The following is a 26,524-nucleotide window of genomic DNA, read 5'->3' on the forward strand; positions in this document are numbered from 1 at the left end:
TTTTAATTTAAAAATGAATTTGTAGCAGTAGATTAATAGGCAAAGCCTGTAACATACTGCAGTATTGTAAATATTGTATTGTTATTACAGGGAAAAATCATGTACAAAACTAGATTGAGATGATAAATTTACCCCATCTGCAGCTGTCAGTAAGATCTTAATGAGCTGCCCGTCTTCTCCTGTTTATAAAAGCATGATTGAGCTTACTTCTTTCTGTTGGTTTTTTCCTTACTACAAAAAAAACACATTTTCATTATTTGAAAGATAGCTATCCCAAATCGGTATTTTGATGTGCTTGGTTTGACAAATGTCAGATAGCTGTGAATGCAATAGTGCTTTCACAAACGGTATTGCTAGAGCACAGACAAGCATCATCGTCTTATGGGACACTTGCAGAAAAAAACTCGCACTAACCTGAGAGGCGCAGATCTTTACCCTTAGCCCCCAACATGACAGCCTTAACTCATACAGTCCGAGATCCAGCACTCACCAAGCCACAAGCAATTGTATGTATTCCCTATGAGCAATTTCATGTATGATAATTGTCTCACTCTGCAAATATTTGTCTATTGAGACACTATCATCTTCAAAATCCATAATTCCACTTAGAATTTACAATGTATTTACTTTATCCATATTTTAATTCTGTCATTTTAATTCTGTCATTAGGTTGTTGAAATATAACTGAAGACATTCTAATGTTTGTTTAAAAAATATCATTAATATTTTTCATTAGTTAGTAGTAGACAAGAGTTTTATCAACAGCATTTTTACCCATCTTTTAGGCCTTGACCCTCAGGTCAAGAACCTTCTTTACAATTTCAGCGTGGCTTTTTAATGCAGGGGTGTAAAAAGTACAGGCATCAGATGCTTAGAATTAGGGTGCTAGCGACCAGCTGCCAGCCACACTATCCCTTCTTTATTAGTGGTCCGTCAATGTTATTCATGAGATACAGAAATGTTTCACAATCGCATGCACGATTGTTTCATTTTACTAATCTCCTCCCTCCCCTGGCAGAGGCCCTTGTGGCCTGCTCCGCGCAGCCATTTTCCCAGAGCTCCTCTGGTTTTTCTCATTGCCCTGGACAAAACATAGAGGGGTAAAACCCTTTCATTATTATATCGAAGTGCATTATTTTCCATTCATAGTTTATTTAAACAGATCTTATAAACCTTGTGAAGTGATTGATATTAAGATCATAACTGTTATGACCATTTAATGTATTTCCTATCTGGGGACTGCTGCACTAGATTCTAGCGAAGGAGGAAAAACAGACAGATGAGTGTGTTATGCTGACTCTTTAAAATGTTGCTGGGTTTTTCAGATTCTTATCCACCTCTGTTGCAAATGAAATTATATTAACATCTTCATTGATGACATCTCTAAATATCAGATTCAAAACATAAATTAAATATTTCTTAAATTAGCTTATAGCAGACCTTTCATTTTAATTTATTCAATCAAACTGTGTGGGCCATTTATAGTTATTAGGAGGCTGCGAGCCTATAATTCGGCTTTAGGCTGCTGTGTATGACATTTTCCTACCCTGCCTATTTCGGAGTCATGTAAGAGAGAAAAACTTCCACACACATCATTGAGCATGATATCTTTTAGGAAAGGGGGTGGACAGCATGGTGGACTGGTTTAATTTACAATAAACTTGCCACTATTTTAAATATATTAGCAATTGGTAGGCTTTGAAATATTTTAATGGCCAGCAGTGGATTCATTATCGTTCTTATTATCTTTCATCTTTCCTTGCAACATCTTTTTGTGCTGTTTCACCACGTCTTTGTGGGTGGATGGATAATTACTGTACATGAATTAATTATCGGTACAGGACAGATTAACTATACGGAATATTGAGATGAAGGTTATTGGTCAAAACGTAACTGACAGCAAGTTGATTTACCCAAAATGCCAACGATTTGTAGTCAGGTATGTTACTTTAAAGTGGGGAAATAAAATGTTCTGAAAATAAATACTAAACTTCACTGATTCAATAAACAACTATCTTTTTCTTCATTGCGCATATGTTCTCTATCAATTCAGAATGATCTTCCAAAGCCACATATGACATTGTTTTTCTGCGTTTTAATGAACAGAACAGGGTAGTTACACTTTGTAATATATGTTCACTGAAAGGAAGAGGGAGCATTAAATCATTGTGCTCTGTGATGAATGGTTTGTACTGTACATTGAAGAATAAATTGAACAAACTGGCATAGAACTCAGTGAACATGAAATCAGCTATTAGAAGGGAGCTTGTGAACAAATTCTGAAGCTGATATGCATCTTTTGATTAATGCCCTATCAATCATCCGTAGTGGTTACCTTAGCAAAGTCTGGCTGTAATCATTCATAGTTCCTTTCAGGAACACTGGCAGGGACTATAGGCTTGTAATAACTGAACATTATTACTGTTTTCCTACTGAATCTTCCAGAGAACAATTATTATGTTCCCCATGTTAGAGCTTTGCATTATATATATAAAAAAAAAAGTAGCACAGAGTAAAATGAAAATAGTTCTGTTCATACACTACCAAGATTCTCTTAGGGTATTTATAATGATATTCTGTCTTAAACAGCATCATTCTTGCAAGTCGTAATAATAGTAATATAATTACTCTGAGTAAGTCCTGTTTGGGCTGCTCTTTATCAAGAAAGCAAACTAATGAAAATCGTTTGAATTATTTTTTCTAATGAGTTAATTTGCCCTTAATTATAAGATGTATATTTTTTAATCTAATGGGGCTGAAAGTGAGATGTATTAATTCTTCATTAAATTGGCTGTTAATCTGCAGTAAAATACAAAGCTGCATGTCACATGATCACAGTATATGATCACGCTATACCAGTACAAAGATTTATCATTTTATCTACCCAGTGTTTACCAGTAGATAGGTAACGATGAAACTGGTGCTCATTTTAAGTATGTGACAAAACTCTTTTTTTTTCCCATGTAATGAAAGGCAGGGTTAGGGAGGAGGGTACAAATATTCCTTTCTTTATCCTGTCCTAAAATGTATTTCTGCAAAAATATTATTACTAATGTCCTTTACAGACAGCAAAGACCCAAGCGCTATATACAGAGATTACATATTTTTGAAGATTTGCAATACAAGTTTTGTAAAATTCTTGCTTTTAGCATGTGATATCTCCAGACCAGTTAATTAGGGATAACTAAAATAAATCCAGAACCAGACATCCAATCGGGAGAGGCGGATATAAGGAAAAGCAATAATTAAATGTTGCTTTCTCTTATCTAACGTTTGCAATTGAAGTGTATCACTGGGAACAATTTATTGGAGGAGCATGCTATAAAGAGTGGTTTGGCAGTGCCTGCTTGCAGAGTGAAGTCTTTATGCTGTAATATAATTTTCCTCAGAATTGAACTGTAGACTCAGAAACACAGAGGAGTAATGAAGTGATGACAGGTATTAGCATGCATAATGTGCTTTAATAGACATTTAATGATGTTAAACTGGAAGAGAGAGACGGGATCTCCCATTGGAATATCCCCACACTGAAATGCATTGATCAGCAGTCTTACAGCAGATTTTAGTGCAAGCTACGCTGACGGAAATTCTTTTTAGGTGACATCCTGGCTGAGCAGAACCTTCCATCGTTTAAAAAGAAATGAGTGATATGACAAGCACTGTGTACAAAACACATTTACCAATTGATTTTCTCTCCTGATGCGATTTGGAGACATATGTAGGAGTTTACACTTTCTAAGATTAAAGAGGCAACCCAAGAAATCCACTGTACATTGCCTTCAAATATTTTAGAATTGCTTTTACGTTTCCCTTTTGTATAATATGTTATCGGAGCAGATTGTGAAAATGAATATCTATGTACCTGTTTTAAAGCTGTCAGTTTGCACACCAAGTATAACATTTGTAGTACATTTAATAGAAATGTCATTTACAATATATGGGTCTTATGAATATGTGTAAAATTATTCTCTGCACTATTTATATTTTATATGCTTGTTTATTAATTTTTATGTATTTACATATGATTTATTCTCATACCGCCACTGTTCTGTCTGTTCGCAGTCCAGCTTTGAGCTTTGCATACCCACCTACCCCAGTGTCCTTGCAGCATATGCATCAGCATATAATAAATCGTCAGCACAGCATAGGCTCAGCATTTGGACACAGCCCCCCACTTATACATCCTGCGCCCACCTTTCCCACTCAGAGAACTGTTCCCGGGATCCCTAGTGTTTTGAATCCAGTCCAGGTCAGCGTGGGTCCATCAGAGATCACACAGGTGAGATCTAATTTTTAACAGTTCTCCAAGTATAAGCATATGGAAAAAAATACCAATTCTGTCTATGTAATATACCATATATGTTGTTGAACTATAATTGTCAGCCAGCTCCATAGTCTATAACCTTCAAATGCATTTTCATTCTAAGGGGCATATTCAATTGTTAGTTTTCCGCACCGCAGAAAAACTAGTACCGTTAATACGGTAATATGTAGCTGGATTTCAGCTCGCGGCTCAGAGAGCTGTGAGCTGAAATCCAGCAAGATAATTACCGTATTAACTGTTTTTACGTGCACTATTACCGTAGTAACGGTAATAGTGCGACGAGCGAGAGATTTTCAGCGTTTCCACCGACAATTGAATATGCCCCTGACAGTAGAGTTATTTATAACGACAGAGCAAGGGCTATGCTGTAGTCTACGGCATACATAAATGTACAGTCTGCAACTTGTGCCGGCTTGATACATTTGCTTGTAAACAAAGTCATCATTAACATTTACTCATTTACCTATGTTCCATAGCCCAACTTAAATGAGAATGTCCTTCATATATGAAAGCTGTATTACTTGTGTCAACCAGAGTTTTATATTAATCAGATTGTCAAAGTAGTAAATACAGTTGGTTCATATGTAATTTACATGCATTTCCAAATATAACCTCTGATTTTCTGCTGCAAACATGCGCATGCATTTCACATGACAGCTTTGCCATAAGGAAAGCAACTTACCAACACCAGTTAAAATAACCTTACGTGTGTGCTTCGCTTAGTATGGTATCATGAATATCATCTAGCAAGCATGATAGGAAATACAAAGATTCAGTTAAACTGTCATTGTATGTCTTCTTTTTGCCTTATACAGAATGTTATTATACAGAAACGTTGAATTATTTTTTATGGCTACTGCATGTGAGGAAAATATTTTTTTACGTGAAAATGTGTTTGCACTCATGCATCAAAAGTAGCAAAGTATTTTTTGCCTGTCCATCCGAAGCTGCAAGTTCAAAGCCCCAGGGTGTTTTGTAGAGGAGTTTTGGAGACCATTCATTATACTTAAATGTATCACTGCTGTCGGGCCCATTGTTTTCCTTTTATGTTTTCCCATGTCTGTACATCTACTGTTGTACATATCATTATATTAACATGTGATTCAATGGGGATTCTAATTAACTGTCACTGGAAGCCTGCTACCTCCTTCTAGTCTACTTTAATAATGAAGAGCTGGAAGCAACAATCTGGTCTCTGAGCGTACCCTGGTCTCTGTCACTGTAACGTACGTCCCAGGGAGAGACTGTTCCAAATGTAGACGCATATACACCTCTGCACACACCTCACCAGTCATTCAAACACAAATGATCATAAAACGACAATAAGGATAATCTTTTAACCACAAAATCTGCAGATATGCAGCACATTTTATTTTGCGCAACTGTGTCTATTTAACTGGCGAGATGAGGTGCATGCCTTCTTTTTCCTTTGTGCAAATGCTCTGCCCAACTATTTTCTGGATTGCCGGCCGATATAGGATTGCACACAGACAATAAAATGTCACTTCAGAATGCTGCCTACCTTGAACAATATGCGTAATAAATCACAACTCTTACAATTTTTTCCCTGAAACGTGCTTTCCTATATTAAGAGCGTCTGGTAAGAGTGAAGGACATCTCATAAAGTTAAGGCTCAATGCACAGAGGTAACATTAGTCTGTGACTGCATACAGTATGTCAGGATTTGGATTGTGTGTACTGTACAAATCTTGGACTTATTTAATGCTTAAAGTTTACAAAATTGTAATACCAAATCCTTCAGCAGAACAAGCCCACGAGTGAGTCTGCAGTAAGCAGTACAGGGGATCCAATGCACAATAAACGCTCCAAGATTAAACCTGAGGAGGAGATGCCAAGTCCTGTTACTGGGGCCATACAGGTAATATTTTTGGCCATTATTTTTTGGGTTTATAGCACTAATGTCCATGTGTTGTGGTATGGTTCTGTTATTTAAAAAAATGGCAATGGACTTCTTAGATAAATCGATTATTACCAAAGAAAATCTGCACACAGTGGGCATGATTCATTAAGGTCTGCAAAATGCACATAACGTGCGTTTAATTAAAACCGCACGTAAATCGGGCATGCACACTACATGCGGATCTGAAAAAACACCTCTTGGTCAATACAGGTGGAAGTACACTCTGCATATACGGCACTTGCCATATTGAGACCGACACAACACACTGCAGGATACGTACACTACATATGTAGAATATAAGAACACAAAAAAAAAGTATTCAATTATTGTCATCTGTTAATAATATAGGGCCTGATTCATTAAGGATCTTAACTTAAGAAACTTCTTATTTAAGTCTCCTGGACAAAACCATGTTACAATGCAAGGGGTGCAAATTAGTATTCTGTTTTGCACATAAGTTAAATACTGAATGTTTTTTCATGTAGCACACAAATACTTGATAGCTTATTTGAACACGGAAATTTAAAGTTGATATTTGTGTGCTACATGAAAAAACAGTCATTATTTAACTTATGTGCAAAACAGAATACTAATTTGCACCCCTTGCATTGTAACATGCATTGTAACACCCCTTGCATGATACGGCTGTATCATCTGTTATTTGCGTTCGAAGATGAATTGGATGTACTTGGGTTCACAGGTATATAGTACTTTTTTGGGTGCAGTTTTACGCAAAATACGGCACATATCAGCATTTAATTTCCTTGATGAATCGGGCCAAGTGTATTCAAATGCCCTGACTCAGTTTAACAGTCAGACAGCATATAGTTTCGGGAAATATGCTATATTTCATTTATAATCTTTACAGTATGCAGTTATCAACACACCTCCCACCAGAGTTTTTAGGGGAGGGTGTTGGGTCTGGGGGCGGTGTAGAGCTTTAGAACCAATGGGTGTGTCCATGTGCCTAGTGTGAAGCAGCCATGCCCCCTTTGGAGAAGTCATGGCCTGATTTAGAAATGTTAAATGTTGGGAAGTATATTGGGAGGCATGTGAGAATAATAATAACCAGAAGCTAATATTTATTTATATATATATATATATATATATATATATTTATAAATATATTTTTTTCTCATTATTAAGTTATATTCCTTAGATAAAGAAAATGAAAATGCATGTGTATAACACAAATGAAAATATATTTTTTATATATGTTTTTGAACAATCTGTATCCAATTTTGAAGAATGAGGGTCTTTTAAGTTAAACGTAGTGGCTAAATATTTTAAACAATTAAGCTTTGCAAATCTCTTTTTTCCACCTACCCTTCTTAATTCAACATTCCCATCTTTTAACTCTGTGTCTAGGATCAGCCAGATGGAATGACTCTGGTGAAAGAGGAGGGGGACAAAGATGAAAGTAAACAAGAGCCTGAAGTAGTCTATGAGACAAACTGCCATTGGGAAGCCTGCTCTAGAGAGTTTGACACACAAGAACAGCTAGTGCATGTAAGTAAATGGAATTCAGGAACTGGGGTTTGAAAGCTATGTGACCTTTCTCTGTGGAGGTCAGGGTCTTTGACCTTGTGTTGAGTCAAGTTTCTTAGCCAGCAGCATTGCATGCTGGAGAGGACTTTATGAGTTTCAAAGAATAAAGGGAAGTCTTAGCTGTGGTGCTTGACCTGTTCAGTCAGCTAAAGCTTTCTGCAAAATTCAATAAAGTCTTCAGCAGAGAGTGTAATGGCTCTGATCTTGTAAGCCAGCAAACATTATTTTTTTATTTAGGAGACTTTGATATTTATTGAGTAATAGTAAGCTGAACATGAATTAATACTCACCTGAAGCCAGGACTTCTTTCTATAAACCAAAGCTTCTATTTCTTCTTCACAAATTTAATACATTATTAGTTTTGTTAAAAGAAGATTGTTCGCTTTAGGCAGAAAAGGATTGCTGACCCTCACATCCTTTGGACCACCTCTTCGGGACTCAGCTAAACACCCTGTGTAATATAGTCTTCTTCATCCTATAGCAAAGTATCCAAACTGGATGGAATATTTCAGTCCTATGTTCATGGGTATTTTATGCAGATATATATTTAAAAGTGATATGCAGATTTTTTTTTTGTTACATAAAGCAATGGATGTTTCGGAAGCTGACGGCACTGATCCATTTTGTTGTTACAGGGTGAAATATGCTAGCACCACAAGTAAACTGTATGGGCCTGATTCATTAAGGGTCTTATATTAAGAAGTTTCTTATTTAAGTCTCCTGGACAAGACCATGTTACAATGCAAGGGGTGCAAATTAGTATTCTGTTTTGCACACAAGTTAAATACTGACTGTTTTTTCATGTAGCACACAAGTATCAACTTTAAATTTCAGTGTACAAATAAGCTATCAAGTGTTTGTGTGCTACATGAAAAAACAGTCAGTATTTAACTTATGTGCAAAACAGAAAACTAATTTGCATCCCTTGCATTGTAACATGGTTTTGTCCAGGAGACTTAAATAAGAAACTTCTTAATTTAAGATCCTTAATGAATCAGGCCCTATGTATATATGTTACATATCAGAGGGACATATTTTTCCTTTCAGGCTGGATGCTGTTTAGAGTCTGATCAGCAGTTAATAGGTTTGCTTGCTATCAATCAAACAGAAAGGAGCTACCTATAGTTTTTTGTTCCATTTACTGCATGTGCTAGGTGGTATATTTTGGTTTCAGAGAAAATTCTGGGAAATTTCTAGAACAAATGATTGTTGTTTTTTTTTTTTTTTCTAATGTGAAATTTGATTTTCAACATGTTAGTTATAAAGAATGTTATATAAAACATTTGTTTCTCCTCTTGTAAAGCAGCCTCAGTGTCTCAGATATTATTGTTTGGCAAGAAAGCAGTACAGCTGCGGTGTGATGTCATAACAACCATTGTTCACTAGTTTATATTTATTTATTATTAAACTTTCCATGAATTCCAAACATAGGACATGCTAGAGTGGATATAAAATAAACAAGCAATCAGTTAATGTTAGCCTGACTTTTGGATCAATTTGAGTCTAGGGGGTATATTTCCTATACGGTGGTTCCATAGAAACACCAATTCCCGGCTCTTTGAAGGCATTTTTTAAAACGACACTTTTATTAAAGACAAAGTCCATCAGATTTTGCCTTTGATAAAAGTGCTGTTTATAGAAAATGCCTTCAAAGCGCCAAGAATCAGGGGTTCCGTTTAGTAAATATACCCCTAAATCTTTTGTGTCTTATTTTATGCCCCTTTTTCAGATACAGTACAGGCAAACTTTTATTTTATTCCTTCTTTTACATTACCTATGTTACGGGAGTAACTTCACAGCATAGCTTTTCATCTTGTTATCCCCTGAACGTTTTCCTGTTGCCTAGCCTGAGAATAATGTTATAGCCATATCTTGCTACTATAAATGTATGTATATAATGTTTTATCACCACAAATCATGTTTATTTTGCAGTGCAAATATAAAATGAAGAAAGTTAATATGAGCCTAGGTACAGATTAGCATTTCCACTTCTTAAATGGTGCACAGTTAAGTGTAGGACTTGTCAGGTTCGTTGTACAACAGCAGCTTCTATGTTCGTACACTTAACCGACTACTGTAAGGAGGAGTGCACAGGTAGCATCTTGTGAAGAGCCAGAAGGCATGTCTTTCTGCAGGATAATATGTTTCCTCTACTACCTCTATCCTCTCCCATCTTGGGGGTGGGGGTTATCATGTTTCTTTTGCTCTTACGTTTCTATGTTATTTTAGCCTGTATGAATTTGCGTATAAGACTTCTATAAAATATATAGATTTGTATATAGGATTTTACACAGTGTCATAACGCTTGAAGAAAGAATTACTCAAAGTATAGAATATTATATATATATATATATATATATATATATATATTAATAAAAAAGAGATTATGTGGGACAAACGTTGAAAATCTACTTTCAACTGTTCAAATAGTGAAGCTTTCATGATACATTAACTGACATACAAGGTGTTTTAAACCATCCTGACAATCTGCCTTATTTATAGCACCTATCCATCGCCACTACTACATCCAGTTAATAGCAGGATTCATGATTCTCCATGGTTGTCTGTCTAGTCTGTGACAGTACTGGCTTCCTGCTACAGCAAGTCACTATCTATAATTGATATCCTTCCATGGAATGGAGTATAGACTGCAATTGAAGAGTTTTGCTGAGCAGTTTTCAATCCTGACAAGACCTGCCTCTTGTTCTGACTTAGTTATTGAGTGAGCGGCTGCAATTTGAGGCTTCTTTCAACCTGGTAAAGGTTTTGTATGGGAACAGGGAAATAGCTCCCTAAACAACATGGTCAGTTAGTATGTGCCAAACTAAGACTGACTCTATGTGAATTTAATATCTTTAATAAAGCTTGTTATACGCCTACGACAGGCATATTATTCTTATTTTTCTATATTTATTTTATTAGCAATTTTAAGTATTAGAATTATTTTGTTATTACTAGGTTTTTTTCTTATTTTGCCATGACTCTAATTTCAGTGGTTTTACATACTCACTTGTGTTTGATTGGTGATGGAGGGCCAATGGAGATTGGGATTGGTCTGTTTCTATACCTAACCTGATAAATAATGGCAGGAGAATGGTTTTGGAGAATATATATCCTGTAAATGTATCCTTAATCATAGTGAGATTTGAAGTTATGTCTGTGGTACCATCATATTGGTAGTAGGCCTGGTCAACATTTCTATTACATAGGATAGCTAGAAACTTAAGAGCTGGCAAATTGAGCTGTGTGGAAGGTTGTCATCTTACAAATCCTTGTACTTTTACTCAATACTGATCATCATCACCATTTATTTATATAACGCCACTGATTCCGCAGCGCTGTACAGAGAACTCATTCAGATCAGTCCCTGCCCCATTGGAGCTTACAGTCTAAATTCCCTAACATACACACACATACAGACAGAGAGAGAGAGAGAGAGACTAGGGTCAATTTTTGATAACAGCCAATTAACCTACTAGTATGTTTTTGGAGTGTGGAAGGAAACCGGAGCACCTGGAGGAAACCCACCCAAACACGGGGAGAACATACAAACTCCACACAGATAAGGCCATGGTCGGGAATTGAACTCATGACCCCAGCTCTGTGAGGCAGAAATGCTAACCACGTCGCCACTATGCTGTCCCACTGGCCTAAGACCATCAGAGTAGCACCCAACCATTTACCACATTGATAACTATTTGCACTGCATATGAATATTCCACGTAGGATCAGTACTCATGATAATCCTGACAATACAGTACATTTTCCCAACAAGGCTTGCTCTGAGGTTTATATGGGATTTAACACCTACAGGAAAATAACTGATCATGGACTACATCAGGCAACCAAAACAATGAAGTAGTGGGCAACTGAGACAAACCATGGACATTTTCAGGGACAAACATTTTCCAGAATAAATTTCAAAACCTAGTATTGTCCAGAAATGTATCATAATGATTCCACTGTTATGTATTAAATGTGCATGGCTTTTCTCAACTCTTTAAAAGCATGTAAAGGACCTGTCCGATTGGTCAGTTAATGTCCTGACAAAGGCATAGTGACTAGGGAAGCAGTAAAAACCCAGTGTGGTGTGTAGTCTTTTTCCAGACTCTCCAGATACTTGCTACCATTCCTGTGGTGTTTAATTTATGAAGTGTTGGTCATACTTTGAATTTTTCCTGGCTTTGAAATAAGGTCAAAAGACAGTCGGACTCAATTAATCTTCAACTTGTTTTCTGGACAAGTTTAGACTAGGTATGTTGTATTAATTCAGCTTTGTATTAAAAACAGTTGTTGTTTTACTGTTCAAGATCACATTGCAGAACTGTTAACAATTAGCTGAACTCATCTGCAGCCGTTATTGTTTTTATACAGTTGCCCCACATTAGCCCCAATAACTCACTCTATTTTTACTAGAGGAGAAGCTGAATCTTTGAAGTATTCTTTTTCTTTTCTTTAAAGTCACACAAACATTGTAGAGCAGTTACTGATATTAAAGGGAAACTATTAGTTTTAATTTGCTCTTCCAGAGACATTTCCCACAGATACGTTTCACACACAGTTAAATAATACAGTTGTTTGAAGCACTGAGGTTATTATTAATATTAGCATTAGTAACTCTGTTGTTAACATTACTTTTTATTTATAAAGCTTTGGATATATTTGGCAGCAATGTTCAAATAGGGAAAATGACAAATAGCATCATACATACACAAGGTGAAAGGCAGACTCTTGTAGAGAGGCTTTACTGTCTAGATAGAACTATTCAGTATTGTCAGTGGAAGGGGGTTATAAGTGCATAAAGATGCAATGCATCTGCAGTAATATCTTCAGTCTAGTGTATTTAAAAATAATATGTGTTCAAATCTCCATTAATTTTAAGGTAAAAAACCTGTAAACCCTTCTGAAGCTTGTCCAGCTCATAATCGTGACCCCTTTTTCCTTTTGGGGACCAAATGCAGTAAAAGAACATGGGCCAGAAGCTGAGTTGAGCTTCCGACAGTTTGCGTACTGTAAATTGCGCAATTTTGCACATTTCACGCCCACAAAGAGAACGGACGCAAGTACACCACTGCACGTATCTGTACTTGTTCCTCTTTATGACTGGAGAGGTGAAATGGGGGAAGGAAGGCGCATGCAAACCCAGGCCCAGTTCAGTAAGGGCATATTCACACAAATGCGGCTAATGCAGAGCTGCAGAAACACACATAGGGAGGGGTTGTCTGACATTTATACAGATATTGCTTGCAAGAGCTTATACCTATGTTAACACCACTTGTGTACCACGGTGCACGGTGGCTTAGTGGTTAGCACTTCTGCTTCACAGCACTGGGGTCATGAGTTCAATTCCCGACCATGACCTTATCTGTGAGGAGTTTGTATGTTCTCCCTGTGTTTGCGTGGGTTTCCTCCGCGTGATCCGGTTTCCTCCCACACTCCAAAAACATACTGGTAGGTTAATTGGCTGCTATTAAAATTGACCCTAGTCTCTCTTTCTCTCTCTCTGTCTGTGTATGTATGTTAGGGAATTTAGACTGTAAGCTCCAATGGGGCAGGGACTGATGTGAATGAGTTCTCTGTACACTGCTGCGGAATCAGTGGCGCTATGTAAATAAATGATGAAGATGATGATGATGATGTATTCTATTCAGTGTATTATTATGGTATTAGAAGTTACAGACAAATCCAGGAACCATAGAAAGGGGGCAACACTTTGATTTGCTTAACACTTTAAGAAAGCCACAGTAGAGAAAATGTAAGCCAATTAATAAAACCCTTGCATATCTTCATAACAAAGTGGATGAAACAAGACTGTACAATTTAGACATTGAAACTAGTGAGCTATGAAACTGTGCTAAAGCTTTGTAAGAGAGTGTATCAGTGGTTTACATAGAGGCTGGCCACCTAAACGATTCTTAATTATCATCTGACTTTAAGGTTCTTTTCTTCCTACCAGAAGGGTTAGAAAATGGCTTTCCAGTTATGGCATATCTATCCTCTGTGTTATTTATTTATGTAGTTGTGTTTAGTGCGGTTAGTTATTTTCAAGCAAGGTGTCTGCATATCTGATCTGCAAAATGAATTGGTGGTGTGTCTGCATTTTTTGTCATATACTAAGCTGTAGTGTAGGTATGGAACTAGCGTATCACAGGGCCTAGACACTGCAGTTCTTAAAGAAAGATAAGTATTCAAGCTGAAACTGAAACAAAGCTCTGACTGTATTCCTCCTTGTGTTTAGCAGAGATAAACTTCACTGGAGTCTCAGTGCTGCTCCTGGCAGAAGCTTTAATTGGTAAAATGCAGATTTTTTTTTTGATCAGGAGAGGATTACTCTTCTTATCAGTATAAAGCATCTTATTTGAAGATGAAAAGGCTTCGCTGAATCACAGATGCCAACATTGTTGCAAGGCGCTGTGGCGACTGACATCTCGAATGAAACTGTGATTTATTAGTCTGTACTGGCTAGCCTGGCCTAAGTAATCTAGTGCAGGTCTCGCTGATTTGCAAATTTTTCAAAATGAATTGCTTTTTATATGCGATTCCCTGTTAATATTTCTTAAAATGACAGCATTTGCAATAAATGATACAAACAGCCACAAAACGGATGCAGAGGCCTGAAAACTGTTAGGCACATTTTTAGGATATGAAAGCCAGTCTACATTTCTTCAAATCTATCTTGGTGGTTCTTTTCCAGTTTTGTCTGATAAGCTGGCAAAGGGAAGATTAATAACAGGGCCTTGTCGCTATCAGTAGCGGCTTGTCAATTCCCTGTAAGAGGCCTGTCTGCTCAGCATGGAAATTATTGATTAAATAAAAAGTGTCATTAGGTTGTGAGTTGATCCATAATCGCAAACAGCAGCGGACAGTGAGATGCTGAGCCATGAATCAAGCTCTGTGCCGTGCTCATTTATATTGCTGTGACATCCGCACCTATTAGGGATATCCATTTTATGTACGCGCCGGCAAACTAAGAACAACACGCAAAGCAATAGCAGTAATACCTGACAAAGACAAAGTCACATCTGAAAAGAAGGGCAGAGGGTGGCAATCATTTGTTTTAGGATTGCCCACTTAGGAAGAACTTTATTGATCACAGAGACAGCGAGACAGTTCTGGGGCTGCTACCTTTTTCTATTGGACTCACATTAATTGTGATACGGATGAGAAGACATATTATCTTTTATAAACAAATTATATTGTATTTGTGAGCATACACAGGCCAGGATTTCTGCTGAGTTAGTCACTGTGGCCAGTAAATTGTGTCACAGCCTTTATAAATAACTAAATATCTATTTAACTTGTGATGTACCATGAGGCAAGGTGACTTGTTACTGCTTAGACAGAGAGGAATAATTCAGAAAAAAATCTATTCTGTATATTAAAGCCTCGTCTGCCTTACATCTTTTCCCCAGTGCCGTTTGAACACCAGTGACTCCGCATGTCAAACATGAACACATTTGATATGCATTGGCTAACAAGGACTTGCATTCAGTGAGGTCACTGGAGGACTCCGTTGACTTCAGTACGTTAGACTTGCAAATAATAGAGTGGGCAGCATTCAAAAACTGTACTGCAATCACTTCTCAAACACAAGTATGAACGCAAGTGGATATGGTGAACAATGCTTGGTAAATGCATGCATTTTGTCACCAGTGGGTATAAGGCCTTATATTGGTGTCATTCTGAGATTAACATCACATTGAGAACCAGTGACTATAGGTGAAATATCTGCTACGTTTTGTTCCAGTTTGTCTACCTCTGCTATACTTTTTTATTTAATTATGCAAAGTCTTTCAAAAGCCTCAGAAGTGTTCTATTTTTCTTCCATTAATATGATCTGTATAAATGAAAATGATGATCACCAAAATCTTTTAACTTGACAAACAATATATTGTCAATTGGGGAAAAGGAAATGTGTTTTCCAATAAACTTTCAACAGTTATTCATCCCACAGTTTGATATCGGTCAACAAGCTGTTCGGATGTTTGGCAGCAACAGACTACATGGAAAACTGTAATTTTACATGCCTCAAATGTCAAAGAGGGTTACAATAGTGCGAGCAAGAATTCAGCAGGAAGTTCAAACAGCAGTCCATCCAAGAGCACATGTGAAGCAAGACAAGTTTTTTTATAGTGAAAGTGGAATATATTAATCAACATGCAATTTTTTCAGACTATTCATAGATCACTTAGTGCACAATTATTCATCGTAACCCCTTCTTTACTTCTATTTCTAAGTGATACACCTGGTACATTGGGAATACTGTTTGTTCAGTACAGACAGGGCATACTTTTCATCATCATCATCACCATTTATTTATATAGCGCCTCTAATACCGCAGTGCTGTACAGAGAACTCACTCACATCAGTCCCTGCTCCATTGGGGCTTACAGTCTAAATTCCCTAACATACACACACACACACACAGACAGACAAGGGTCAATTTGTTAGCAGCCAATTAACCTACCAGTATGTTTTTTTGGAGTGTGGGAGGAAACCGGAGCACCCGGAGGAAACCCACGCAAACACGGGGAGAACATACAAACTCCACACAGATAAGGCCATGGTCGGGAATTGAACTCATGACCCCAGTGCTGTAAGGCAGAAATGCTAACCACTTAGCCACCGTGCTTTTGAAATTATATTCAAATTTAAATAAATTTCATTTTACATAGCCCCTAAGAAATCTATCTATCTATATTTTCCTGTGGTGATTGTCCACCCCAACTAAATACGTTTTAACAAAGATTAATATTGGCCACATGACTGGCAAATGTAAGGGCAGATACTGTTCCTAATCTATTGGAAAACACATTGTCTCCAAGCCTTTATGGCAACTGCATCGGCCATCCAGAGTGTTGTATCAAAGTATGTATTTCTCCACATTTCTGTGTTTCTGCTGTGATACAGTCCCTATGCAACCATAAACATCGTCACAATTTCATCAGCATCCCAGACTCATTATCCATGGTTCATCACTTACAAAGCATATCTAGAAATTATTACTTTGTGAATTAAGATGTTTCCAAGATTTTAATCCACTCACTCATCATGTCTCGGCTAGACTTTACAGCCTCAGCCAAACTGGCATCACATTAAGCTGTCTGTTCCGTCTCCAATCCATTGAAAATGGAGCTGCAAGACGTGCCCAAGTCACTCAACGTACCACAGACCTCTCTAGAATACATATTTCGCCAGTGTTTATTTCCATACACATTAAATAAAAAAGAAAGAGATAGAACATACTGTTACAGTGGTTTGACTGGTTTTTATTCCTCTTGTAAAAGGGATGCTATTGGCAAGATTGTGCATAATTTCAATTTCTGTTTAAACATAATCTTTGAACATAAAGGGCCTGAGTCATTAAGGCACGCATACTGAGCGCATCGTATGTTTGTTTTAAACCGCACGGAAATCGCCTCTGTGTACCCCCCAAGTCAATAAGTGTGGTGATGACTACAGGTGTAGTTTTACTCTGCTCTACTAGACCAAACACTGCAGGACACAAACAATACTTATGTGAATATAAAATCTAAAAAAAAACAGACAGAAAAAAATATATATTCAATTAATGTCAGTGTTATAGTCATTTATGAATATAAATGGAAATTAAAAAAAATATATTTTTTTCTTTTGTTTTTTATTTTTTTCTTTAAAAACATTTATTAGGGTGTTCTTAATGCCTGCTGTACATAACAGACTTTTTACAATTGCACCTGATTGCAAACACGTTATAACATGCTTACTCAGCCGTCAGCACTAGTAATTGGCATTTAGACAGAACCTCTAGCTAGAGCAAGAGATACGGCAGAAAGCCAGCGTATTTCTGCATACATCTGAGTTTGGCTTGGACGTTGCTGCACGAGAATGCCCTGACTGTGTATTGCCTACGTGCAACCACCTGTTCCCTCCCCAAAATCATAGACTGTAGGAAGTGTCGTTTGCACCCGAAGCTGACTTGGACGTGGCTGTGTTCTGTTGCGTATCGTCTAGTTCTGAGAATGCGCAGAGTGATTTTGTGGATGATATGCACGAAATCGGCAGATGTGTTCCTTAATGACTCAAGCCCACTGTTGATAGCTGTTTTGTAGGGTTAAAAAGTTTCACAATAAGTCTTCATTTTTACTGTCTTAGGGCTAGATTTACTAAGCTGCGGGTTTGAAAAAGTGGGGACGTTGCCTATGGCAACCAATCAGATTCTAGCTTTCATTGATTTAGTATCTTCTACAAAATGATAGCTAGAATCTGATTGGTTGCTATAGGCAACATCCCCACTTTTTCAAACCCGCAGCTTAGTAAATCTAGCCCTTTCTGCTGTCACTCAGTGGACTATTGGTTTTCATCGTGCGGCAAACTAATAGGTACTTAATATTATTATCACTAAATAAATGGTAGTGTTTCATTAACCTCGGTAGGAGACAGAAATATTTTAGACTGAAATCTTAATGCTGTGCAAGTATTTTGGAGAAACTCTATGAACCTATGGATAAATGAATTTCAAATCAATTAAACATTATGGGGTTCATATAGAGTTGGACACAAATAATGTTTTTCAGCGCGTAATTCGCTTTTTTTTTTACTTGTAGAGCTTGCCCACAAAGCAGTAGTTTCGGTCATATGTAGACTGAGTCGCATCTTGTGCTTTCGACTGTTTGTGGCCCCTTATGATTGAAAAGGCAGAACGGGGAAAGGTTCATTAATGACCTTCAGTTAGTTCATAGTGAAAATTATAAGTTGTTGTAAAATTGATCTGGATATTTATATTTTAACTCCAGTTGGATTTGGATAAAACTGGAGTTTTGCCAGGGTTCAACAAATAAATGAGATAACATCTAGAACTGCGTGTACAACTGTGGGAACCACATAAGTAAGCCATTAGATAAATAAGATCTTGGAAGAATCAGGTCCAGTTTGGTAGAGAACATATTTCAAGGAAATAGTAATTCACATAATTATGTGAATTTGTTTTAGTTATGAAGGGATCTATTCCAGTGGAAAGTGATTATGAATTCCATCCCCCTCTGTGTCAAATTGACATTGACTTTGTTCTGGGACTTTGATAGCATTTTTTCTCGATTAAATATTTACTATTGATAAAGATTAAAATGTAAACATGGTATGTTTTTTACCTTCAAAGAATCAGCCATTCATGTGCGCCTTTACATACAATCAGACTGGTGACAGGATTATATAATTAAATTCACGTCATGCTACATATTCATTTATATTATATGTGCTATGTGACACTAAAATGGAAAAATATGTACAAAAGTGTCCATTTCAGTTTATAAAATACCAAACATAAAAACAATCTAATTTTGTATCATAGAGATTTTTAGACAAATATGATTGTTCTGATTTATTTTTTAATTTCCTTTAAAGCAAAAATCCTTTTTTGAACAAGTGCATACTTTAAACTTGCCATTCCATGTAACATAGATAGTATGTTGCAGTGCGTAGTAAAGGACAGTATGCTAGAATAGATTAAATGCAGAGTTATACATGTAGCCAACCTAGTACATTTATACACATTACAGTCAGTGACATGTCAACCATTATCTTTTATTTACTGATAATTTGCTCATCATTTGCAGTGCACTCGCACACAATACATGCTGGACTCTATGTGTGTTTCCCAATCAATTCAACTCTTGCTTACCTTAACATACAGATTACCCCACACTTAAAGCAATGCCGGGACAATTTTGATTTCTTCATGTATGCTCAGTGTTAATTAAAGGGAGGTCAGATGCTTTAGTGACATGTGTTATTAAATTAACAGGTGTCATTATGCTGTGCTGACTATAGGGTCAGCTTACTTATGAATTTTGGATTAAAAAGGGACACACCCCATGGGCAGAATTAATGGGCAGCCTTGTGCCTCAAAGTGCCTCCGAAACGGTTGGAAGGCTCTCCATAGAGGTACGCAGGAAAATCAGCGATGTTCGGTTACCAACTGAATACTCACCGTATCTTTACAGAAATGTTATACGATTCAATAGGTCCACCCACTATGGTGCATGTTCCCAATCTTGTGAAAACCATTGCAGACTAGGGATGAGTAAGATTCAAATCGATGTTCTCTAAAGAGCATTACATACCAGCGCGTATGCACTATGTGAGATGTTTCCGTCACCTGCGAGACTTTTAGTTTGAAAGGTATAGTCTAATCCATGTTTGCGATGTGAGAGTGGTCAGTTTTGCAGGCTTGGATATAACAGGTAGGGTACTAATATTAATTATTTGAAGATATAAAAAGGACATATATCTCCATCACAAGGGTAAGCACTTTAGAGAGCATGATCTGTGAGAATTGCACTCTGTGCACAGGGAACCTGAGCTTTCCCATAGCTGCTGTATGTCACTGCAGGAGCTTCAGAATAGCATGTTTTTCTGCCTGGAAAGTACAGGGTTCTAAAACACTCATGTGCCACTAGCCTAAGGGTATTCGAAGGTAGTAAGGAGAAACTGCTTGGTCCTAGCAGTAGGGTGAAACCAGGAACTGTAACTCATTGTGTTATTTTCGCCTTAGCTCCTTACCCCAATGTACAGCATATAAAATTCACCAGCTGTGTTGTTATTGTACAGTAGTTAGAGCTGTGTTTGGCCACACGGTTAGTGATGATAGCAAGTGGTTAAGATGGCGTTACAGATCACAGCATACATTCAACTCAGCACCACTCAAGATATACCTCACCCCATCTTCACAATTAGCTGTAAATTGAATTTCTGTATATTTCCTCTACTTGGGTTGTGCTCCAGCTGCTGACCTGTGCAACATCTATATTTATGATGCACTGTAATGTAGTTTATTAGCATGACTAAGTGAATCCTGGACTTCACAGCACAGAAAGTACATAGATAGCATGCCAAATGGAAACAGTGCCAACGAGATGAGACTCTCCAGGCCAGCCCTTTTCGATTCCTGCCATATTTTAGTGAACTTCTCCATGCTGGAAATGAGCAATAAAAACCCACAATGTGCTATGTGTTTGAAAACAGGACTCAGTAAACCTGTTCTAGACCTGGCAAGTCTCCCTCGCAGAATCCTGTCTGTCTTCTCTGCAGGAAACAGGTTAAATTCCCTTCAACGGCTAAGTGGCCAGCGGTTAATAAGGTTCTGCCAGTCCTCTGTATGCACTCTGCCAAAAAAGCACCAAAAAGTGACATTGCCAGCTATTTTTTTTATATAAAACTTCTAAAATAATTTAACAAGTTTTTAGTCTTCTATTTTTCCTGTTTTTTTTTATTAGAGCTTATATAGGCAGACGATTATCTTATGTGCATGTGAACAGCTGCCAGTGAAATATATATTACACATCTGAGATGTCATAAGTCATTTTGCTGTATTACTTTGTTATTCAACACATAGGGCTAGATTTACTAAGCTGCGGGTTTGAAAAAGTGGGGATGTTGCCTATAGCAACTAATCAGATTCTAGCTATCATTTTGTAGAAGGTACTAAATAAATGAAAGCTAGAATCTGATTGGTTGCTATAGGCAACATCCCCACTTTTGCAGCCTGCAGCTTAGTAAATCTAGCCCATAAACTTGTCTCACTGTCTTCTTTTGTAATGCAGAGGTAATAAAATATTCCTCATCAATGTGATGTATCTGTTTTCTAAAAGGCACATTGTATATGTAACCTTGTTTGATGTGCAAGTGTTATTGTAAAGCTTACTATAACTGTGCCGTACAATGATTGTGGGGGGAAAACACAGGGCAGTTGTTCTTGGTGGATTCCATTTGCACATAAGCAATACCATTCATACACACCTTTCATGTGCAATGACAAACTGACTTTTGGTTACTGCTTCTCAGGAATGAGCCTTTGGGTGGAAGTATTTAAATAGCTGCTTTTTAGGAGGCATTAATGTCAAATTCGTAGTTACAGAAACATCCCACCTCCTTACAGCAGATACAATTACACAGATCCTCTTCATAAGACATGTGTTCCAGTTCTATTTAGCAAAATAACATGACATTTGAACATATGAATATAATGAGAGGATAGCATCATTGACATGGCGCAGGATGATATATTCTTAAATGCTGTATTGATCTTTTACAAAGCACAACAGTGGTTACAGAAAATAGGCTTGAAGTGTAAAATTTGTCTCCCAATTTATACATTTTCCCCATAAACATGTGAAAACACTTAATTGCCAATTGAATTTCATGATGTGTGGAAATAATTACGCCCACCTTGGACCAATGCAAATGCTTTATAAAAATGTCAGCACTGTGTGGAAGAGATTGGCAAGGCTCAGTCTGTGAGCCAGATTGGAGGTGTTTCAAGACTTTTTTCCATAACACAAGAATGAGGTATTTATGCTATTAACTTTCCAGCTATCAATTTCGGAATTTAGTTGGAATTTATTTTTTAATACTTTATGAGAAAATTCATAGCACCTATAAAAAGTGTTTCCTGCAAATAGAAAAAAAAGACTATGTCTCACAATTAAAGCTGCATTTTTTTTCCTTCTCTTGATCCTGTACATTATTTCCCTAGCATTTATATGGAAAAAGGGCAAATTTAATTGAACAGTCTCACTACACTATGTTCTTACGCACGAGAACCAATGAAGATTGTATGATAAGTAACTTGGCTTTGGTCCTTTTTAGTAGAGTGTTCATTACTTTTGTGTATGTTATATTATGTGTATTGTGAATGCCGTGCAGATGTGAGCTTGGAAAGTGCCTGACGCTGGAATGAAACACTTTCACGTTATTTCCTTACGTTCTTGAGCTTTTTAATATGAAACTGCAGCTCAGACAAGCAGTGTAATTTCAGCACTAAGGTAATGGCAATTTCATGAATGGGGTGGGCCAATGGAACAGGGAGGGACGTGGCTAGACCTGATATTGCACTAGTGAAAGGATACCATTTAGTTTGCAAAGGTCATCATAATGTAATCTCAGACCAGAAGCAAAATCTTCTCATCAGACATCCAAATGGTCGCACTTGGAATAGATGCTCATTTTTGCAGTTCACCGGTCTGTCATAAATCCCAGCATAGTGTCATCTGAGCTTTTCTCTGTGCGTTTAGTGCTATATTCCTATGATGTTAAATGGGCCACAGTTCTTTGGAAAACATTAAATGCATCTTTCAGGGTTGTTCCACAGAGACCAAAAAAGTACAGATCTCAGGGGATAAATGTCACATCCTAAATACCACCTCCTTAACCAGCTTCCTGCATGATTCCATTTCTTCAGGCAGAGCAAAGGCAGGACATGGAAAGTGAAATAGCATCACATTGCTACTGGCTCCCAAAGCAGTGTTGACAGAGCTGACAAACTCAGCAATGCTGCTGTAGCAGCAAGTAAATCCGAGCCGTAGTGTGTTCTTAACCTCTCAAATGCTTTAAAGGAATTAAAGCTGATCTGTTACTTAATTTTCTCATGAGTTAAAGAGCAATTGTACTTGCAGCATAACTTAAACTGTCTATACAAACATATATGTAAACGTTTCCAAACGTGGATAAGTGCCCACTATATTTGTTAAAGCACATACAGGTATTCCTCACTTAACAACCTACCCATTTAATGACCGCTCGGACTTACAACCAGGTTCTCCCTGGGTCCTCATTGTTATAATTGCTGCTGTTTGTAGAGCTTTACTGTACACATGTTTATTTTCTGTTATGCAGTGTTATGTAATGTAAAGCAAACTAACAAAATACAGTTTTCTTTAGTCTATTTCTTCATTCAGAATCAATAAAAATGATTACAATACATGTAGGTGCATATAACAGTACTGTACTCACTTAGCGACCAATTCGCTTAACGACCTAGTCGTAGGAACGGAACTCGGTCGTTAAGTGAGGAATACCTGTACTTAAAGGGGAAAATATAATTCTTGACCCCCATATTTTTTTTCCTGCTCTCATTAGAAGGCATTGCAGAAGGCCACTTTATATTGGAATGTAAAAACAATTTTCTGTGCATTCCATATGCAATTACTTTCAATTATATTACATTCTTTCAAATAATAAAATGTTTATATATGCACTATTAAAATACTGTATTGTTATGCCGCTTAATAGTGTATGTAACCCCAAATAACATCACTCTATATATTAAGCACTTGGTATTTTTTGGGATAATGTGAAACATACTCTTAGATTTACAGCATCACAACAGATTGGTGATTTTTATACATAGCATATATTGAATTTCTTGTTGTGTAACACACGAGTATAACTGCTGTAACATGAAGGGGATTAAGAGCATCACCCTGCTGCATTATGAATGACTGTATGTTTACTGAATAGATACCTCCGGGGGGATATCTTCTTCTTGGGGTCAGGAATGTTATAAGGTAGATTTTACTTCTCCAGGATATTGTGTCTGTCTCTGTACATTTAAATTGCCACAGAAAGCTCTTTGGAGAAAAGCACAGTGTTTTCTTTGTACAAGAGCCAGGGATTTTCTTCTCTTATGGGAATTCTCGGACTTGCATTTGAACATACAAACTGAGCATGTTTAACCTATTGACTGTTATGTATGGGCAGCTGCAAAACCAATGGATAAAAGAGAAATGCAAGCTATATCATGAAACGAGGGCAGGAGTATAAGCTACCCTGGTAACATAGCTCGGCTTTATCTCAGGGATTCAGGGAGGTTGACAGGTAGAAAGATAGGATACCCTACAAAATCTGACAAACACACAATTGCGTCTTGTTCCAGTAACTATACTTAATTGGCATGGAGGTTTTTTGTGAAGGGTTTTTGATTACTAATATAAAATGATATTTACAAGTTTCACAAGACTATGCAATATAATGAAATGATCACTATAATTAAATGATCACTATAAGAAATAACAAAGCGTTATATTGCAATATGACATTTTTTGCTCAGGTTTCATAGAGTGCAGAGCTTTACAAGTTTCACAACCACAAAGGTTTAAGAAAAGCAAATATCGAACATGATCATATAAAATATTGCATTAATTACACTTTATTATATATTAACATATGTGTTTTTGTTTGAAACTATAAATGAATATACAATTTACACCTTTAACAAAAGCTCTTTAGAAAGATGATGATGAGAAATGCATGTAAAAGTTAATAAATTTAACTTAATAAATAAATATTAATAAATAAATAATATTAATAAATAAATAGTTTTGCATACAGGCCATAAATTCACTTTATTAAATGAATTATAGCCGTGTGCAAGCGGTCATCATCATCATCATCATTTATTTATATAGCGCCAGCAAATTCCGTAGTACTTTACAATTGGGAACAAACATTAATAAAACAATACTGGGTGATACATACAGACAGAGAGGTAAGAGGGCCCTGCTCGCAAGCTTACAATCACCACTTGTCTTTTCTATTTACCCGATAGCTAACGACCAAGAACATCAGAAATAAACTTGCACGCATATACAGGAAACATTTGTGTAGTCTGGTCCCTTAAATTGCATCTGAAAAATGGAGAAAGAGAGATGCGCCAACTTAATGGCCTACATAGTTTGTCAAGACTTTTTAAAACGTTATTGGTATCAGCATTTTTGTAATAGGATATATGAATACCACTGCTTCACACAGCTAGTTGCTTTTTGGTGTCATGTGTATCTGCATGGTTTTAGACAGTGTATTGTTTTTATGAAACTTTCTCATCTTATGACATTGACATCAGTGTCAGATGGGTACTTTAAAACATGCTCTTTTCTGACCAGGAAACTGGGGCTTTCTAAAGTTATAATGAAAGTGAATGGGAAACGTAAAACCATAGTGATTGCATGCAGCGATTTGGCAATGAAATTGTTATTGTGTGAGAGGGAAAACAGAATTCCCTATTCACTTTCATGATATGCTGACTACACATTTCGGGCCTGATTCATCAAGGATAGTAAGGCAAAAAGTTAGTAAGTTTTCTCCTGGACAAAACCATGTTACAATGCAAGGGGTGCTAATTAGTTTATTTTTTTGCACATAAGATAAATATGGGCTGTTTTTTCATGTAGCACACAAATACTTGATAGATTTATTTGTACAGTGAAATTTAAAGTTGATATAGAACATGCCTTGCCCTAACTATAAATCTGCCGTCACATTTTAAATTTGCCTCCCTTGGTTTTGCCTAGGTGCAAAGTTACTCATTTTTTTTTTCCGCTTTAAATTTACTTTCCTTAATGCATCATTCCCATCATAAGTTTAGAATTCTTCGGTTTCTTGGTAAAAGAAAGCGGTGTGTTCTAAAGCATCCTAAGACCAAAATGCTATAATTAGTGCATACTAAATCCTTAATTAATTACAAAATTGAGTTTATGTTTGGTAAAAAAAAACCTGTGTCATTCTGCCTCAGTGTTCTTTTAGTAGCATGAATCTCAATTTTGATTTTAAATAATCACAAAGTACAACCTAAAAAGCATAAAAAAGTTTACAAGTAAGACTGAATGTTAATAATGTTTGCCAAATAATCAGGTATCTTGAGTTTAACTTAAACCACCTATTAAAAAAAATCCTGCTCTAGCTGCTTTTGAATTTAAACTACAAGCATAATCTGCCTGCCACTATCTCAAAGAATTCTGGGAGTTGTAGTTGAACAAACTTTAGAGAGCCAAAGGACACCTACCCCAGACATGTAGCATTATAAAACCAAATTTAGTATTATTACATATTTTGGAGTTACATTTTTCAAATGCCTTTCAGGATTTTGATTTCAAGTAATGTCTGCAAATGTGGTTGCCTGATGTAACTTAACTGTTCTT

At 36.8% G+C, this 26,524-nt stretch overlaps 1 protein-coding gene across 4 annotated transcripts in view; it reads left to right on the forward strand.

Annotated features, from left to right (window-relative positions):
- GLI3 (GLI family zinc finger 3) overlaps positions 1-26,524 on the forward strand; it is a 172,394-nt gene that overhangs the window by 132,126 nt on the left and 13,744 nt on the right. For 3 of the 4 annotated variants that reach the window (XM_075212540.1, XM_075212542.1, XM_075212541.1), the window contains exons 8-10: positions 4,063-4,279; positions 6,087-6,203; positions 7,614-7,754. In XM_075212540.1, the coding sequence (XP_075068641.1) occupies positions 4,063-4,279; positions 6,087-6,203; positions 7,614-7,754 (475 nt within the window). The remainder of the gene's footprint in view (positions 1-4,062; positions 4,280-6,086; positions 6,204-7,613; positions 7,755-26,524) is intronic. The other variant, XM_075212543.1, reaches the window with a different exon arrangement.

Source organism: Mixophyes fleayi, chromosome 5, assembly GCF_038048845.1.
Source record: "Mixophyes fleayi isolate aMixFle1 chromosome 5, aMixFle1.hap1, whole genome shotgun sequence".
Taxonomy (NCBI): Eukaryota; Metazoa; Chordata; class Amphibia; order Anura; family Limnodynastidae; genus Mixophyes; species Mixophyes fleayi.